The sequence below is a fragment of the Microtus oregoni genome, unplaced genomic scaffold (genome assembly GCF_018167655.1).
Source record: "Microtus oregoni isolate MIOR12 unplaced genomic scaffold, Mior012 000006F_ref0000085, whole genome shotgun sequence".
NCBI classification, from domain to species: domain Eukaryota; kingdom Metazoa; phylum Chordata; class Mammalia; order Rodentia; family Cricetidae; genus Microtus; species Microtus oregoni.
Window position 1 is genome coordinate 20454161 of NW_024543065.1, and position 19647 is coordinate 20473807.

The following is a 19647-nucleotide window of genomic DNA, read 5'->3' on the forward strand; positions in this document are numbered from 1 at the left end:
CCTGCTATCAGTCTAGTTAGCTACAGGTACAAGGCTGCTTCGGGGTGTGAAAGGAATCTTTAATTTGTTTAGATTTCCTGCCCTTGCTTGGTGAGATTTGTCGTTTCCTGCATTTGGAAGTCTGTAAAAGTTAAGATTTATTCTCTAATGGGACCAAGGCTGAAATCCTGAAAACCCCTACCTACTCAATACCAAGAAATATCTTTTAAATGAGTCGCATGAGCTATCTCAAGGTTGGTGGGTTTGCACCCCGAAACTTTCCCTCGGGGACCCGCGGCTCCTCCAGGAGAATCTTTGCGTGACAGGCTTGAGGCTTAACTGGGAGCAGACCAAGCTTAGCTTCAGTGCAGCCTCCTGGGCGGGGCGGGGCGGGGCGGGGTCGGCGAGCTCCGGAGCAGGCGGCTGTGGTGTCCAGAGAGTGTGGTGTGCAGGATGCTCTGGGTCCGCGGCAGCGTCCTGCGCTGGGGCTTGGAGTTCACCGTCCGCCGCGCCCGTCAAACTGTCCCGAGTTGGCCGGGATGGGGTCCCCGGGCCGCGAGTCACCCCTGTAGCTCCAGTAGCCAGAACCCCAGAGGTTCTGAGCCCCCAGGTTAGGGTAGGGAAAAACTGGGAGGAAGAGGGCTGCGAGAGGGCGGGCCAGGGGCTCGGACTGGAGGGTTCAGGTTTGCGGACGCACTGTGCTTCTGATCAGCCTATCGCTTTCGCTGCAGAGAAGGTTCACAGGATCCCCGCCCAGTACAAGCCTTCGCAATTCGACAAGAAAATCCTGCTGTGGACCGGGCGTTTCAAATCCATAGATGAGATCCCGCCCCTAGTACCGTAAGTGTGAATGGGGTCCTTGACTGGGTTTCGCCCCCAATGGGGAGACTCGAAGCTCGGGAGGGACACAGTGTCCTATCCGTGTGCTTGCTGGCCAGGGGCAAGGCAGCCAAGGTGCACACTAACAGTTATTTACAACATTCCCCTAATGTGGGTAAATGTCAAGGTACTTAACTAGACAGTGGGGAGCTGGTGTTTTAGAGAGCAGACGCTGAATGAAAACCCAGGAATTTAGCGGGCAGTTCCCACCCAGCCTTGTAGACACGAGTTCCTGGAGAGCTCTGAGCAGACTGAGCCTTGGAGTACTGTGACGGTTAGCAAGAACACGACAGCATACAGAATTGAGGAAGAGATATTTCTGAGCATGTCTGTGAGGAATTACTAAATTAGGTTAATCAATGTGGGAAGATTGACCGGTGGTGGTGGTGGCGGCGGCGGAGTGTGTGTGTGTGTGTGTGTGTGTGGTGGTGGTGGGGGGGGGGGGGGGTGGTGGTCCTGAACGCAATAAAAGAGCTTGACTTTCCAATACCATTACATATATGGCCATCTCAACTACAAACACCGCGCTTAACTCCATGATAGACTACATCCTCACTCTATGCACACCACACCACAATGACAGACTGTGAACCAAAGCAAACACATTATTAATTTGCCCTTGTCAAGGTACTTTATTACAGCAATGATCAAAGTAATTAACATACTTAAGTTAAACTAGAACCTGGGTGGTGGTGGCTGGGATGATAGAGACCTAGAGGGGCCCATGTCAGGGGATGTTTTCTTACTGCTCCATACAAGGAAAGAGTCCTTATAGGACTTTTTGACTACTGGAGAGTAGCCATCTGGTACCAAGTTTCCTGGCCCTGGGATGCTAGGCAACTTCAGCGTGGTTGGTTTCATCCTAAACGGCTTTAAGTGAAATGGAAGTGGCAAATCGTGTGTTGGGAAAATGCACACTCAGTAACTCATTGTGAAGCAATGAAACTTGCTCTTTGAGCAACAGTTTAGAAAATGTGAAAATCTGAAATCAACTTATATTTTCTAATATTATAAACAAATTTTATTCTTGACATATATAGACTCCAAACTGTTGAAAACATGAGTCTCAGAAAAATTTGAGGACAAGTTCTACTTACTAAAATATAGTATTTCAGAGTCAAAAATGTAGAAAGAATATAAGTAGAGCAAGAAATAAAATTCCACCCTTAGTTAGTTTGAATTTTGATATCTACCATTATAACAGATTAAGAATGTAAAGAATCTGCAATGTTGCAAGTTAATTTCCAACAGAATGGATTTCTCTATATTGCATTATCACAGCTGAACATGGGAAAAGATCCATTTCAGAGTCAATTTAATTCCCCCAGGATCACCGTCAACAGAAATAACATATACAGGAGCATTTCACAACGAATAAGACACTTATAGCAAGCATTGTAATTTTGAGCTCAGAGTATTTGTATATGTTTTCAGTTTTATTGTTTTTTTATAATTTTTGAAAGTTTTGCTATTTAGGAGGGACATTCTATTAAGATGTTATGCTTGCAACATAAGGAATGTTATTCTCTATGATTTTAAGAGACAAATAATTAATAGAAGACCTACGGTTTTTGCATTGCACACTAATTTTGTTTACAGTAACTGTGCCTTTTCTTTTGTTTTTAACTGCTAAACTAATTCTGTGTGCCAGATCACAGCTAGATAAATAAGTTTAAAATGATCAGATCTTTTAGGCTTCATCTGGAAAAAGAGCTGGCAACAAATACAATCTAATAATGTCTCCTTGGCCACTAATTGAGCCTGTTTGCAATTGACGTTTTAAGCTTAATTCTGCCTAAAGTATAACAAAAACAGGCTACTGTATTTTTTGAGACTTTTTTCCAAATCGTGAAAGAGTTAAAGTTTTCCTTTTCAGGGGAAATTTAACACATCTTTATGAATTTTTAAAAATGTAACTAACTGCATTATAACTAATCATAAATAAACTTTCTAGTAGATAAGAATGTCACTCAATATTTTCCAGAGTAAAGAACCTTATGCATATTGATAAATTGACAGTTAATTATCATGGAAAATTGGTAAAGTTTTCTTTCAATATAAAAGTACCCAAAGTTTGATTCCCATTATAACAGTCTTGTGAGTAGTGTTGCAAAAATCTAAGGTAATTGTACTATGTGTACTTGCATGTAGCTAGTCTTGTTGGAGAAGAAGGTAGGAAAGGACAAGAAGAAACTGAACTGTTGAAAGAAAAAATGGAAAGTGGTTTTAAATATAAGCTGTTCCAAATAGTTTCAATTATTTTATCCTAGTTCAGAAATAACAAGCCATTGTCAAACAATACACGCTAGTAGTTTCATCTTGATCAATTAGAAACCAAATGTTTTACACTGGTTTCATAGGGGCTACCTCTAGTTTAAGATTGGAATCTGAATGAATGTATGCCAATTTGAAATTGCTAAGACAAATGGGCTAGCATTTGTTACAGCTATGGTTTGCATTTGGGGAAATAGTTGAGCTATTTTCGATCATTATTTATCATGATCATCAGGAAGCTGGACTGCTTTAATATTAGCAAATATTAAAGTATCAACAAATATTCTAAATGATTAACAAAATGCCCATTTTGGTGTAGGCCTGAAATGATAGATGTTGCCAGGAACAAAGCTAGAGTGAAAACTTGTTACATAATGATCGGGCTCACAATCGTTGCCTGCTTTGCTGTGATTGTATCTGCCAAAAGGGTGAGTGCCTCCCTGAAATCCATACCCAGTGGTGGTGGGCGGGGGAAGAGGCCCAGGGCAGACCCCTTGTCTATCTTCTGGAGGTCCAGGGTTCAGTCTAAGCTTATGGGGTAGGGAGAGAAACAAGACTAGTTACAAGAAATGTTATAGGCCTTGCTCTGAATTCAGGGGTTGACTATGCTGTAAGAACAAATTCATCTTTGGATCCTGGCTCTACCCACATGTGTATACCATAATAGATACAAATCTGTTCATAAAAATTTGCATCCAAAATTAATTGGTCAGGAGAGACAAAAGGTTTTTTTTTTCTATTTGTAAAGTAACAAAGAGTAGTTTAATATCTGCATAAGAGCTCTGTTGTGTGAAAGTAAAACAGACCAGCTCATTATCTGAATCACTAAGTAGCGGTTGCACAGAGTTAGGAGATAAGTGTACTGATTGGAAGTGGCTTTCGGGGTTGAGTATGAGCTGCTCTTTGCCATCTTCCATGGACACTTCCTGTTTAATATCTATAAAGAGAAGTGGAGAGATGACCATTTCACATTCTGTACGCTGCTTCTAACATTCCTGTCTCTGGATCCTCTGAACTATTTTATTTTATTTTTTACCATGAGCAGCTTCAACAATACTGACAGATGGTCTAGAAGACTCCATCTGAGAGCTGCCTCTAGACACACTCTACTTCATTTGTCCCCTGTGACTGGACTGGTTAGAACTGGCTGGGTCGCCTGACCTCAGTATCCTCCCTTCTGGGGTATTTCAGCAGCTGCCATTCCTCCTTCTTTTGGAGAGGCAGGCATGCAAAAGACGTCAATGCTTGGATTTCTTTTTAAAGTTTTGTATATGTATACGATGTGATCAGAGTCACCCCCTTTACCCTCTGGAATCTTTCCTTTCACTCTGAACCCCATCTTATTTCCACCTAGCCATGGCTACACCATTAGAGGAGAGAACATGACACCCTCAATTCTTTACTCTTCGGGTTTTCAAATGTCTGAGTCCCCTAACCTCGGGCAAGGACCAGGTGTCATTAACTTAGTAATGGCACGTTAACCATTGGGGTTAACTTACCCCTACAATGTGCTCCTCAGAGGAAATACTTCAGAACCATACTGACTGGGCTGAATATTCAAAAGTGAACAAAGAAATCTAAACCATCTCATTGTTAGCCTATCCTAGATAATTGCTTGCCAAATTGACATTTCTCTGGTTTCTAGAACTCTTTTAATGGGAACTATATCCCACCCCCCTTTTTTGAGACAGGGATTCTCCATGTAGCCCTGGCTGTCCTGCAACTCACTCTGTAGACCAAGCTGGCGCCAAACTCAAAGACTGTGATTAAAGATATGTGCTACCACTGCCTGGCATGTATTCTGCTCTAAACGATGAAAACTAGGGCTTTTTGTTTGTTTTGTTTTTAAATAAAACAAATGGCCCCCTTGTTGCCAGTCTATCAGGCTGGTGTAGCTTATTTCACACCTTTCCTGACTCCTTCAGCTTCCCAATCACAGCTCAGCTCCACAGTCAAGAATCCAATCATGTGCTCACTCCTTTGTGTGCGTAGTTAAAGTCCCGGTCCACAGCTGTCATGGTTAGTGTTTTCCCAAATGCCCTCTGGCTGAAACCATTCCCATCCAGCCTGGCATCTTTCTCCCATCCCCTGCCAGCACAAGCCTTGGGTTTCATTCATTCCTAGAAACTGAGGATCTCCCTTTTGGGCTTCAACGTTGGAAAATATTTCAACGTATGTTTTAGCCAACACACATTTTAACTAAGAGAGATGGCAGCTGATTCCTGGTATCAACTATCCAGTTGACTAGAAGCCTAGCATCTTAAGTGATTTCCACCATAACATTGAGCCTTTTTCTTTCTTTCTTTCTTTCTCTTTCTTTTTCTCTTCTTCTTCTTCTTCTTCCTCTTCTTCCTCCTCCTCCTCCTCCTCCCCCCTCCTCTTCCTCCTCCTCCCCCCCCCCCCCTCTTCCTCCTCCTCCTCCTCCCCCCCTCCTCCTCCCCCCCTCTCCTCCTCCTCCTCCTCCTTCTTCTTCCTCTCTCTCTCTCTCTCTCTCTCTCTCTCTCTCTCTCTCTCTCTCTCTGGATACCGTGAGAGTTACTTAAGGTACCTTTTCCCCCTTTTCACTTTACAAAGGCTTTTCCATAGAACAACGATGCAAGTTCTTTAAAATGTCATATTGTGTTGTGTTTTATTTTTAGGCTGTAGAACGACATGAGTCCTTAACAAGTTGGAATCTGGCAAAGAAAGCCAAGTGGCGTGAAGAAGCTGCACTGGCTGCACAGGCTAAGGCTAAATGATGCTAAAGTGTCAAAGTACTCACTCAGAAGCCATTACTATTATTAGCAATAATAAAAGATTGATAAAATATTTGCTATGGTTTTATTTTGGTAACAAAAACACTAAAATCTTCTTAATGTTGTAGTAAACATTTACTAACACCCATTAAAAAATTGTGAACAAAAGTATAAGTGTCTTGGTAGATTTTTACACAGCAAACAGAAGGCAAAGGGACACTAACCCACTCAAGCATATGACTCGGGCAGGCCTTTCCCTTCTCTCCCGAATTCCTCTGTCTTGCTAAAAACCACTAGATTGCTTTCCTAAATCTAGCCATCAAGGTCTACTCCCTTATTTTGCCACTTTCTCCTTCTAAGGCTGACTACCAAGGTCCAGAAATTTAAAATCCCTTTGGTTTATCTAACACGTCCAATTAAAATTAAATGTGTCATCCTAACATGGGGTTTCCCCCTCTACCTTTATAAACCTTCATTTATCTAAGTCCCATATCTGTCTAGAGACATTTCTTTGTCCCTCTGGGACAAATACCTCTTCCCTTTTTCCCTTGTCCCCTTCTCCTCCTCTCTAGTTCCCTATCCACTTTACCACATCTTGGGCCATTCTAACACAGACCTTCCCTTTTCCTTCTCTTAAAAATTATACCAGCAAGGTCATTTGCTGCTGTTTTTCTGCCTGAGTCAGAAAGCAGCCACTTTAACTTTTCTTTCTTCCTACTTAATAAAGGATCTCTGGGGAAACTGGTGTTTGGGTGTGGTTTGTGGCAAATCTGGGGTCCGGGAGTAAGCCCCTGCTGTTGGGGGGGGGGGTCTCCAGGAGGAAGCGCCAACTGAGTGCAATCCTGAGTGAATGTTTTGTTGATATGGACACAGCCATGACAAAGACCCCAGCCCTTGAACCCATGGGAAATTGGCAAAGCTGTTTCCCATCTGGCTGGGCTTGAAATTGGAAAAAGCTTCTTCCTCTGATCCAAGTGCCAGTATTTACAGAGGCTTGATCAGTGTGTACAAACACTAGCAACTGCAGCTTCCTCCTCCCGGATGTTTACAATTCGAGACAGCCTGCCAACAGACACCTCCTATGGAGGCTAGTTTATGGCTCCCCCTGTGCTGTATATAATAAACGGGGGGTGTTGGTGGTGGTAGTGCGATTCATCAGTGTGCGCACTGCACCTGAATTTATTCTAGAGCATGCCTGTCCTTTCTGCATTTCCTTGTTGTCAGAATCAGGTCTCTAGATCCAGACTCCACGGATTACAGCACTGGTATGCTCGCTGCCCAAAATAAAATCAACAGGACTCCAGAACTCTACTCTCTCACAACGTGGAACACTGAAAAGGTAACCATTGTTCTAGGTTTCCCTGTTGATTAGTTTTACTTGCTTTTGAACTTTAGATGGAATCATACAGCATGCAGCTGGTGTATGGGCTCTTACCATTACATTATGATGTTCATGCATAAAGTGTATAGCTACGTTCCTCCTTGTATTGCTAACTTTCACCCATCAATCGTACCTCATGTATGTAACTCAAGCACTGTGCTGAGGCAGTTTTCCCATGAGGTCAAAGATAGCCTGGACTACAGTGTGAGACCTTGTCTCTAAACAAAGAAACAAAAACACCAATACTAATTTTCAACCCAAGTCTCTAGTATTTGGTACCTGGATAGTCCCTTCAGTTATACTTTTCCTAGCTGACAAAAAGTCTAAGAATTATTCCAGAATTTATTTTATTGATGAAGTATTAAAACAGCAATTATAAAAGTGATTTTAAAAATAGAAAAAGACTTGGGCGGTGGTGGCACACACCTTTAATTCCCGCACTCGCGAGGCAGAAGCAGGTGAATCTCTGTGAGTTCGAGGCCAGACTGGTCTACAGAGTGAGTTCTAGAACAGCCAGAACTGCATAGACAAATCCTGCCTCAAAATAAACAAACAAACCATTAAAAAATAAAAAAGGAAAAAGTCAAACGTTTTAAAAATCATGCGCCTTGGAGCTGGAGAGATGGCTTAAAGGTTAAGAGCACCGGCTGATCGTTCAGAGGTCCTGAGTTCAAATCCCAGCAACCACATGGTGGCTCACAACTATCTATGAGATCTGGTGCCCTCTTCTGGCGGGCAGGCATACATGCAGGCAGAACATCGTAAACATAATAAATAAATTTTTAAAATTCTGCTAAAAAATTATGTATCTTGCCCTACATGATCTTTATTTAGCATGTAATTTTTAATCATTAGGGTTTTTTAACTTTACAAACTGGTTTTCTTACAAAAAACATAGAATGCCTTAATAAATATGCTTGGGGGCAGCATAGCAAAAAATAAAATAAAATAAAATAAAAAATAAACAAACCTCAGAAACAAACCAAAAAAAAAAAAAAACACCAAACAACACTTCCAAACCTAGAAACTAAAAAATTAAAGGCAGAAAATTCAATAAATGAAACCAGACAAATCAATGTAACCAAATATCTCAGAAAAAAAATGAGATAAAAGACAAACAAGTTGCAAGAGAAAAGTATATAACTGCAAGTGAGGCAGAAGCCTCCTTTCCAGCCGTGAAGAGAACGTGGTGGACTGGAGCCATTTCCTGCCAAAACGGAGGAACAAGGACTCAGTTTGAACTCTAGCATAAAATGTCAGAGAAAAATGTGAACGAGCAGTCATTTGCAAAATCAAAGGGACCTATGACTGCCCTATTTGCCTTCCTACAGAGTTTAAAGACAGCCAGCTAGGCAGGGAACCTCTGAAATCTGAGTTAAAAGCCAAGACAGGCAGAGCTCTGTCCCCTTATGCCAATCATAGTAGGTAGGCATAAGGGGACATGGTTTCACAGAGGCAGCAGTTCTCTTCTGTCTTCAGATAAATTGAGCAGGTGTAGTTACTACCCAAGGCCAGCAAAACAACCCCCAGAGAGGGCAAATAAGGGAAAACAATCCTTAGAACTCACCAGTGACTGGGCCTGTCCCCTTGTAATTCACAGGCTATGGGAGATGCTCAGACCAGCACTGCCCAGCAGCAACTGCTTTACAATTTTTTTTGTAAAAAAAAAAAAAAAAAAAAAAAAAAAAAAAATCAATTTTTTTTTTTTTTTTGCCCATGTAACTTAATTGTAGGCTGTTTCATATCTTGGCTGTTAATCAGTGCTACGATAATAACCCAAGGTGCACTTATCTTTTTGCTGTAGCAGTTTCATTGCTTTGGGATATGTACCAGAAGGGCTCAACTTCATTAGGCATCAGACACACACACATCAAAACAAAATGAAATACTATTTCCTTCATTAGAATGACTATTAGCAAACAGAAAACAAGATAACAAATGCCGTTTAGGATGCGCAAAAGAGAGCCTGTATATACTACCGATGGGAGTAAAATGAGTAAGACCAATCTGGAAGACTGCAACTTTCTAAAAAACAACAACAAATAAAAAACAAAAACAAACAAACAAACAAAGTAGAACTACCTCTTGGGACTTGCTCACTTTGCTTGACAATGTTTCCATTTTCAATAGTCTCTTGTGAGATTTCACTGCTGCAGTGGTTTAAATGAGCCATCTAATGTCACTCTGGCATTGAAGTACTTGGTCCCTAGTTGCTTTTTGTTTAGGAAGCATAGGAGATATGGCCTTGCTGGAGGAAGTGTGTCACTGGGGTGAATTCTGAGGCTTCAAAAGACTGGTGTTGAGGTCTCCAATCCCCCTGGAAGTTGACTGGACCATGGCGCTTTATCCTGGCAGTAGAAATGTGTTTAGTACAAGCGACCTACTATGCTTATGCACTAAACATCTCATTAAAATCACTGTGATAACTGACAGAACTGATTTATGTCTAGCATCCTGCTACTTGTTCTATTTTTGGGGGGAGAGGTCCCCTTTTTTCTCTTTTTCTAACTAGTTTTGAATGAACTACTTTTTATGTTTCTTGTTTTATAGAAATGGACAGACTGTTAACTGATGGTTGCATCTGTTTTGATTCCATTGGGAACATACAATCTTTGCAATAAAAATTAAAATAAACACACGTATAAATGCAACTGCAAAACAGTATTTTATTGTGTTTAGTAGTGTGTAACATTTCATAATATTTCATAATGCTCAAATGTTTGTTCATTTAGTTTGGTGAGAATCTCCTCATCTCATTTCACTTCCCAATCAGGGGACAACAACCTTTTAGAGCCCTACTATCCGGGCTACTTAATAGCATGTCACATTTCAGAAAACATCAGTGCTATGTACTGAAAGGAATAGAAGTTCATTTTATTTCACAGTATCAAATTAAGCAACAAGTAGATTGCTGAATTTAGAACAGTAACAAAAATCCACAGACTTTTTTAAGCTTACTTTTTCCATAATACTCCTTAATAAAGAAGAAAAACTATAAAAGTGGAGGTAATAAATTCTTCTTTAGTTCTGCACCCACTGAGTCAATCTTTAACTGCAAACAGGTTTCAGGAACCAAATGAGAAGCTATTTCTGTGCCAGCAGATATACTTTAAAAACAAAAAGCAAAACAAAGCAAAACAAAAAATACCCTGGTTTTGGTGCTACCAATAAGTGACAAATGACACTAAAAGTTAAGAACACTAAAAATTAGGCTAGAATAAACTTTCAAATTAAAACTTACAGTAAAAACAACTAAATGAACAGTAAGAACCGAGGACAGTGCATCAAGTAGTTATAAAACAAGTAAGCATGATTGCATAGCTCAACCAGTAGAAATTCAAGTTCAAGTAAATTTAACTAAAAGGACCAATTTAATTAAATGGACTCTTTCAAGCATTTTTCTTGGTATCTGCATTAATATCATAAGAATTCCCTAAAACACATTTTATTTGCACAGTACTTTTATACAAGTGTCAACACATTTTAGAAAAGCAGCCTATTAAGTTGTGTCATGAGGGACGATATTATGATAATGAAAACAAATTTGGGGGCATTTTACATGGTGCACCTACAAAGCTATCTCTTAGACTTGGTTCAACAAAAAAGAATTAGACTTAAAGTGGTACCAAGTGCCATTCATTCAAATCTAATCAATTATGCAAGATGCAGATCCAATAAATTAAATGTGTATTTAAATGTTTAAAGTATGTTCAAGTTCTGTGCTTAGAAATACATTTGTCCCACTGGCATATTCTAAAATCTCCTTTGATAGGTCATTCATTCTATGTATCTGCAAACATTATATGTATTTGTGTGTATGTTTCCATGTATGTGTATGCATGTACACACATACACACACACAAGTTTCTTCTGTAAGAGCTATTTTTTGGAAGATTTGGCTTAGAGATTTGTTATAGTGACTACTGGGTTGTCAAAGCAGGCACAGCTGGCTAGGTTTGAAGTATGCTGCATCAACAAGTTCAACTAACTGATTACAAAGAACTGAATACCCTGTCACCATACACTTATAAACATCGGCACCATAAAAGTGTTTATGTGATAAATTCACCCATCAGCTTGGTAATCTTTATATCACTACCCTGTTTCTTTGAATGTATATAATGTAAAAGGAAAACTTTTTATACTTAACTCTGTAACTTCCATTATAATAAAAAGGGCACAGACACAATCTTCTACTTAATAGTATAAAAAGACCAACAGTTACAGTCAGCCCTATGGATGGAAACTATTTAAACCTAGATTTCATGGTTGTAGGGCTTAAGTGTCTTGCTAAAGCTTAGATTCATGATATATAGCTTACAAAGTGTCCTACTATTTAAAAGTACTCCTATATACACATTCCTATGCCACATGCCTCTGATTTCCAGAAAAAACATTACAGAAGCTATCATAAATGACATATTTTACAGACTAGACTATGAATCATATCAAAATTGTTTTAGTCCCCATCTTAAAAGCGCTGTAAATTAGGTTTTACATAAGTATTCTTAAATATATAGCTGGATATATCCATAACCTGCATATAACTATAAATCCAAAGACTGAGTTCAACAATCCCACATCCTCTTAGAAAACTCTACCAAGCACAGTTCTATGGGCATAATACATATGTAGGTAAATAAATATAAATTTTCTATCAAAATCTTTTAGACTTTCATATTCCAAGAGACTGCTTGCTGTTAACTCATAAAACACAAATTCAGACTGGCCGATCTGATACAAAGGTCATCAGCACACAGTTCATAATAAGCAGCAGGATCACCTGCTGGGCATTACTAAAAGGAAATATTCCTAATGTGGACAGACTTCTACACATTAAACCATCCCTAGCAGTTTTCATTACTATCCTCATTTAGTCGAAACATTAAATGTATTTAACAAAATCTAGTATATAACTTTGTCATTCAAGTACTAAAGTTCACAACTATACAAAGAATGTTTCAAATTTTTCTGAAAGTTCAGAGGAAACAATTACATTTTTAATTAAGTAGCTACTTTAGACTCACGATCACCTCTGTTATGATCCTCTTTAAAATAAAGAGTGAGGATAAACACTATTCCAAAAGGGATAGCATATCTGGATAAAATATAAAATATACTAGACTAGTAGTATTTTAGGTGAACAACACAGATATTTAAGTGTTTTTTAGGTATACAATGTGATCAACACAAACAGTTTCTCTCTTCATATCTGCCACCACATTTGAACAATCAGCACACTATTTCTTCTGTTTTATAAATAAATTCTGTATGCTTTCTGTTGCAATTGTTTGGAGTATAACCTATAGCACAGTGATTTATAATCTAAAGTAATAAAGATTATATTTTAATTCAGCTCTTATATGACTTCGTGCTTCTGAAGCTTTTTTGCTTTTATGTTTGCTTCAAGACAGAGGTAGATTTAGTAAAGCCTGGGCACTGCCAGACTTCCTGCCAAAATGCAATTATCAATATTCACAACACTGCTATTGTGCAGTTTTCAAGAATACTTGAAAAGTTCAGAACCATTATATAACACCAAGCTCTCCTTTTCAAGCTTGAGTGAAATAATTGCATAATGAATGTATATTCACAAACAGCTATAAAAGTTCAAACAACAGAAGACAAATATAGCTACATCAAAATGAACAACCAAAACAACAAACAGCAATCTATTTTAAAAGGGGTGCATCTGAATGGAAACTTTTGTTTCATTTTTGCTTTTTAAAAGTGCATCGTATTTTTTCTTTTCCATATTACATAAAAATATTTCTACCAATACTGGTAATGTGAAAAAGAAATCAGAAGCTAGCTAGCCACTTCAGTCATTTTCTTCACCACCCATTAGAGCTGAAATCCTTCCATCGGTGCCTCCTGCTGCTGAAATACAAACTGTTGCTGGCTTTCATCCACTGTAGGTACAATGCTGGGATCATCATCTTCTACACCAAAATAGTGTTCAATCAGATCAAAAGCCTTTTGATAAATTTCCTGATTTTCATGACTTTGCAGAAACTCAATTTTATCCAAGCCTATCACAGAAAGAACACATACAAGAAACAAATTATTATTAGGGCTTCGGTATATATTATATGAAAATAAAACAATAGCATCCGTTCACTTCAGAAATTTTTCGATTTATTTTTTGCACAAATCAATGAGTTTACACTTAAGCCATATTCTTTAAGAATGACGAGTATTGGAACCTAGGGATGTAGTTCACTTGGTAAGAATGCTTGACTCGCACACAGGAAACCATAGATTCAAACACCATTACTGCATAAAACCAGGCAAGTGGTACATGCCTGAAATCCTAGCACTGTATAGGCAAAAGTTCAAGATCATCCTTGACTACACAAAGAGCTCCAGGACAGCCCAGGCTAATGAGATCCAGCTTTTCTAAGTAAGAATACAAAAATAAGTAAACGCGGGGGGTGGGGGGGGGTGGGGGGGGAAGTACAGGGAAGTACAATGTGAAGACAGACACCAGCTAGGAAGGAAGATTACAAGCTCTAGCCAGCCTGCTGCTGTGTGTTCTTGACTAGGACAAGAAGTTCCATTATCTGCACTTGAGTTACAGAAGTCTAGTTTTAGACTAACTCCACAGACCCTTTCTAGAACAATGAAGAACAATGCTAAACAATGAAGAACAATGAAGAATGCTAAACAATGAAGAACCAAAAGAGAAACAAAGCAAATAAACAATGTAAACCATTCTGAACTAGAGGGTTTCGGTATGAAACACATGCAAACTATATTTGAATCCATGACACTTCACAACAAAATATCATATATAGTTACAGAATGTCCCCAAAGTACAACCTATAAATGAACCTTGAAAAAAAAATTCATTCTGAAAGAATGAGAGAAATGTATAGCATCCTATTTTATTGCTTTCAGGAAAAAAATTCTACACAGATTTGAGTAATGCTAGAATATTTTTCATTCAAAGACAAATTACATTGGGCCAACTAGATGATTCAGCAGGTAACGGTACCTGGCAGCCCCAGGAAGTGGAAGGCGAGAACTGATGCCACAAAGCTCTCCTCTGACACTCACATGTGCACTGTGGGACTCATGTCCACAAACGCACACTAATAATAAAAAAACTTTTTTAAAGAAGACCTGACATTGGATATTGTACAGTATGGAATAAGCAAAGCAGCCCCCGTCTCTGTACACAAAAACAGAACACCCCCAAACTCCAGTATAATCTGGGATTAAAAAGACTGTTCATAAGGAAATACTGATTTTTAACTTTATTTTTTATTTATGTGTATGTGTGTCAGCAAGCTTGAACTTACGTGCATGCAGGAGCCTAAAAAAGTCTGAATCTATGGATCACCTGAAACAGGAGGTTGTGACCTGCCCATGTGGTTACTGGGACAGAATCTGGGTCCTAAACTAGCACAGTGTGCTGGCTGGATTCTGTCAACATGACATAACCTAAATATATCTGGGAAAGGAAAACTACAACTGAGAAAATGCCTCCATAAGATCAGGCTGTGGGCAAGCTTCTGGGCATTTTCTTAATTAGTGATTGATGGAGGAGGGCCCATCCATTGTGGGTGGTGCCAACCCTGGGTAGGTAACCCTGGAGTATATAAGAAAGCAGGTTGAGCAAGCCATGGGGAGCCACAGATATCTTATATATTTGAAATAAGGTTAATATACCTCAGGCTTCATTTAAGAATCTTAAGTAAAAGCTTCAATATACAAAAAAAATGAGACTTAATAGAGAACAGTAAATATTCCTATAATAAATCTTTTAAAATTCAATTTAGGTTCAACTCTATTGTGAGTTAAATTTCTTAAGAAGACAAAAAAAATTGACTAAGATAAGTTTGGTGCTGTACATCTCTAATCCCAGCACTTGGGAGAGAGAAGCAGGAGGCTCTCTGTGATTAATCAGCTGGTCTACACAGCAAGTTCTAGGATAGCAAAAACCGTACAGGCAGAAGCTGTTGCTCCCCTTCCCCCAACCAAAGGGGAGGGAAGGAGAAGGGAAGGAGAGAAAAATCTGACCAACAAAAATTAATTTTTGCCAGATGGTAGTGACTGACACATAACTTTAAACCCAGCACCCAGGAGGCATGGACCATTATGTCCAGATGAATTTTCAGGAATGCAAATGCTGGAAACTGAGGTAGATGCCAATTTTGGGCTATCTAGTGAGTTCTATGCCTGTCTCAGCTACACAGCTGACAGTTATTATTAAAATAAAAATCCCAAACCAAGCCCAAAACTGCTACCAGTAAACAGAAGAAATAAAATTTCACGCAAAAATATGATTATTTTGGCTTATATAAAGCACTAAACAATTTAGAAACTAATGATCAATTATAAGCATGTAGCTAAAACTGCTAAAATATTACTTAAACTATACTTACACATCTATTTGATACCTTATACATCTATTCAATCATGGAGAAGTGTACAACACACACTACTTAAATCAATTTAAAGTACTTGTTCAAAAATATAAAAAGGAAGGTATACAAGGAAAGTTAAATCGTAAAAAGAAAAGTAAACGATGAAGATGAATTGCTGCAATGAGTCATGGGCAATTATTTTTAAATATTATACTGCATTTATAATGAAGAAAACTGATGGAATGGGGGAGGGTGGAGGTGCAGAAGGGGGAGAGGCCTTTTAGGGAAGGTCATTATGAATTAACTATAACTACAAACTTTCAACTGCCTGCTTACCATATGCTTCTTCAATGAGAGAACAGTATGGATTGACACTCATTCCATTCTGCTTAGATTCTTGTTCTCCAAGACGTAAAATATTTTCAAGTCCATTCAAAGCCACTTGAACTATTTTGGAGTCCATGACAGTCAAAAGGTCACAAAGTGGTTTAATGCAGCCCAAGGTTACCAAATACCTTCACCAAAATTTTAAAGAGAAATGGGGGAGGAGGGTTTAAACAATGTAAATCATAATAAAACAAAACCAGAATGAAATGTTATATAACCAATAATAAAAGTGTTTTTATACACACTTGTTGCTGTTCTTTTTTGAGTCAGGGTCTCACTATGTAGCCCTTGCTAGCCTGGAACTTGCTATGTAGGTCAGGCTGGCCTTGAACTCACAGATTTGACTGCCTCTGCCTCCTGAGTGCTGGGATTACAGGGGTATGTCTCTATATCTGGCTTAAATGCAGAAAGTATTTTATTTACATTGCAATCTGCAACCCTTTTTCTCCTGTTATCCAGTTTCATGTACTTAGCAATAATAGAATTACAAATAATACAAAATGTATACACACAGAACAGCACTTGGATGATTTTGCTGAGGAGGGTTAGAAATAGTAGGTTCCACCCACACTTTTTTAAAAGTGAAATGTGTTCTCTCTTTCCTTCCCTCCCTCCTCCTTGGTTTATTTGTTGGGAAGGTATAAATGAGAAGGAAAGGAAACACCAAATTAAATCAAAAGATTTCTTACAACAGCAATCACAGCCAATGCTCTGAAACATACACTATATTTCAGAAATTCAAAGGATCGAAAGAAGAAAACAGGCTACCTGGTAAATGTGAACCAGTACTGTTTACTGAAATAGCCCATAATTGCCTAATGCATTACTATTACCTACTTTCCACTTCCTCTAATATAAATGAAACACAAAGGGCAAAAACGGGCTTTGAAGCCAGATTGCATGGTTTCAAATTCTAATTCCATTTTTAGTTAGTTATGTGCCTTTGAGCTCTCTACCCCACTTTCCCAACAGGAAATATTTTATAGAAGTTTCTGCTCCTTTGAAAAAGGAGTGTGTGTATGTGTGTGTGTGTGTGTGTGTGTGTGTGTGTGTATACATATATTTTCAAATATTGTACAGCTTTTGTGGGAAAATGTATGGCACTGAAAAAGGCATACAACAGTGAGAACTTGTCTCTAAAAACCAAAAACAAACAAGATAATGATCTAACGCCTGGTGGACTTAAAATCCTTTGATTCATTAACATAACATCATAATTTGTCTTACTTTATAAAGTTTTAAGAGTTACATATTTGTTAGAAAATATTTCTTAAATAGTGACTTCGAGTTTTATGGAAGAATTCTTAAAATGAGAAGGTTATATAGAGAAGTCAAATTTATCTGAGGAACAAAGTCTATCTTTGCTATACAAGTCAAAAAGATTGAAGACACATGATACAAAGAGACTGGAATCAATATTTGAAATGACAGTTACAAAAGACAGCAGTACCTTATTCTAACTGAGAACCTAATGCTCATTAAGCACTGTCCTGAGCATTCCAAGTGCATACATTTTACTTTTGATACAGTTACTGAATTCATTAGCAAGAAGAAACTGGACTAGAAAGGTTAAATGATTCTGTCAAAACTGATCCTCTCACAAGTTTACCAAAGGATGAGGACTTGATCAGTATTTGGCCAGACTTACTTAAAGTCATGGACCAATTCTGAATGCTGTCAGTAATATATATATTATTATATAAGGCATAGATTATTAACATACAGGAGTACAGGAGGACAAGGACAGATAGTGCATAAAAGTATTACACTATCTACTGCAAGACAACAACCAATAAAGAGAGAAGACCATTAAACAAATGCATATTTTAATTTTACTTTAAACATGCTGACATTCATATTTGTTACTTCTATATAATGAAGTTAATTTTGTGATTTTAATGCTTGAAACAAATATAATCCCCACGACAGTTTATTCTGCAAACCAACAAATTCTTCCATTTGAAGTTCTAATCTCTACCGAGGAAGATGGGTTAACTTTCACTTAAGCAAAATAATAAAAGAAACCAAATGAAAAGATACAACAAATGCTGTCATTTCCTGTTAATGCATGTCAAACAGACCTAAAAATGTTAGTTTCATCAATCAATAAAAAAAGTTTATTTCAAATTGTCTGATTCATATTAAAAGACAGTATTAAAGAATCTAAGTCCACCTTATTTGCTCTGGAGTGCCTCCCGATGTGGCATTAGTTATAGCCCATGCTGCTTCTTTTCTGGTACGAAATTCCGCTTTCTGGAGAACCTCAATCAAAACAGGGAAAATACTTGCATCTATGACAGCCTAAGAAGAAAAACAATCCCACAAAATTAATGCAAATACTGTTTCAGAACTACTGTCACATGGAGTACTGAAGTAAAGAGGCTTTAAAATCTGAGAGCAGCTGGAGGATGGCTCAGCAGTTATGGGTTTGCCTTTTACAGAGGACATGGGTTTGGGTCACAGCAAAGACACCAGGGGACTCCTGATGACCTGTGCCTTCAGTTCCAGGGGATCTGACACCCTGGCTACCACAGGAACCTGTACACATGGTGCTTTACATAAACTCACTCAGGTGCACACACAAACAACTTTTTTTTAAATTTAACTTTATTTTATGTGCATTGGCATAAAGGTGTTAGATCCCCTGGGACTGGACTCTCAGACAGCTGTGAGCTGCCATGTGGGTGCTGGGAACTGAACCCCGGGTCCTCTGGAAGAGCAATCAGTGCTCCTAACCACTGGGCCATCTCTCCAGCCCCCACACACAATTTTTTTAAATTTTAAAATGTCAGACATTTTCAAAAGATTCTGTTTATAATCTGTCAACACTTTAACTGCTTTTTTGTTCTGAAAAAAGAAATGAGCTTTTGTAAAGAATGGAGACTGTGTCAGTAAAATATAAACATCAAAGGTGATAAACCGTAGGCATGTGACTAACCAAGTGGGTGTTCTTTTGCTCAAAAAAGTTGACAGACCTAATAAACACTGAAAGCCAACAGAAAGATGATTCCTAACATTTAATCCTCTGCCCAGACTGGGTCTCCCCATACAGTCCATTCTGGCCCCAAAATCATCATCCTGAATCTCTCTCAATTTAAACCTGATGTGACACATTTTTTTTTTCAAAAAGAAAAAAATCTTTTCTTCTTCCCAGACAAGGTGTCCCTATATAGCCCATTTGGCCTCAAAATCATACTTTCCTTCTGCTTCAGCTTCTTAAGTACCAGGATTACAGGTGGGAACTACAGTGCTCAGCAGAAACCATTCATTTCTCTAGACTAACTTTATGGTTCAGATACTTTTATAGATGCAATTGGTATTCCTCACTAGAATACTAAACACAAATTATTTAGAGAAGAAAAGGTCATGTTGAATGCCGGGTATCTCAGCTTAGACCTTCCTATTGTCATCTCAACTCTGCAAGGCACTTACCTGGATCTGAGCTCTGTTTCCTGCAGTGATGTTAGAAATGGTCCAGCAAGCTTCCTTTCTAACTGACTCCTTTGGACTACCCAACAAGTGTAAGAGGCAGGGCAATGCAGAACAGTTCAAAATGACCTAAATTGGGTAAGACAGAAAACAAAAAGGGTTTTAGTATAAATGCAAAAATCTTATGAATTACTTAGAAGTACAGAAATCA

The 19647-nt window shown here is 38.5% G+C and overlaps 2 protein-coding genes across 3 annotated transcripts in view; one reads left to right on the top strand and one right to left on the bottom strand.

Annotated features, from left to right (window-relative positions):
• Nucleotides 1-432: 432 nt before the first annotated feature.
• Nucleotides 433-6004, top strand: Fam162b (family with sequence similarity 162 member B). Its single transcript, XM_041653231.1, has 4 exons — nt 433-589; nt 711-819; nt 3452-3560; nt 5772-6004. Exons 1-4 carry the CDS (start codon nt 433-435, stop codon nt 5868-5870), a joined length of 474 nt encoding a protein of 157 aa, XP_041509165.1. The 3' UTR covers nt 5871-6004.
• A 3913-nt stretch (nt 6005-9917) lies between these two features.
• Nucleotides 9918-19647, bottom strand: part of Kpna5 (karyopherin subunit alpha 5) — a 46706-nt gene continuing 36976 nt past the window's right edge. For both annotated transcript variants that reach the window (XM_041653829.1, XM_041653827.1), the window contains 4 exons: nt 19440-19565; nt 18181-18308; nt 15957-16135; nt 9918-13280 (listed from right to left, as the gene is read on the bottom strand). In XM_041653829.1, the coding sequence (XP_041509763.1) occupies nt 13093-13280; nt 15957-16135; nt 18181-18308; nt 19440-19565 (621 nt within the window). In that variant the 3' untranslated portion in view covers nt 9918-13092. The remainder of the gene's footprint in view (nt 13281-15956; nt 16136-18180; nt 18309-19439; nt 19566-19647) is intronic.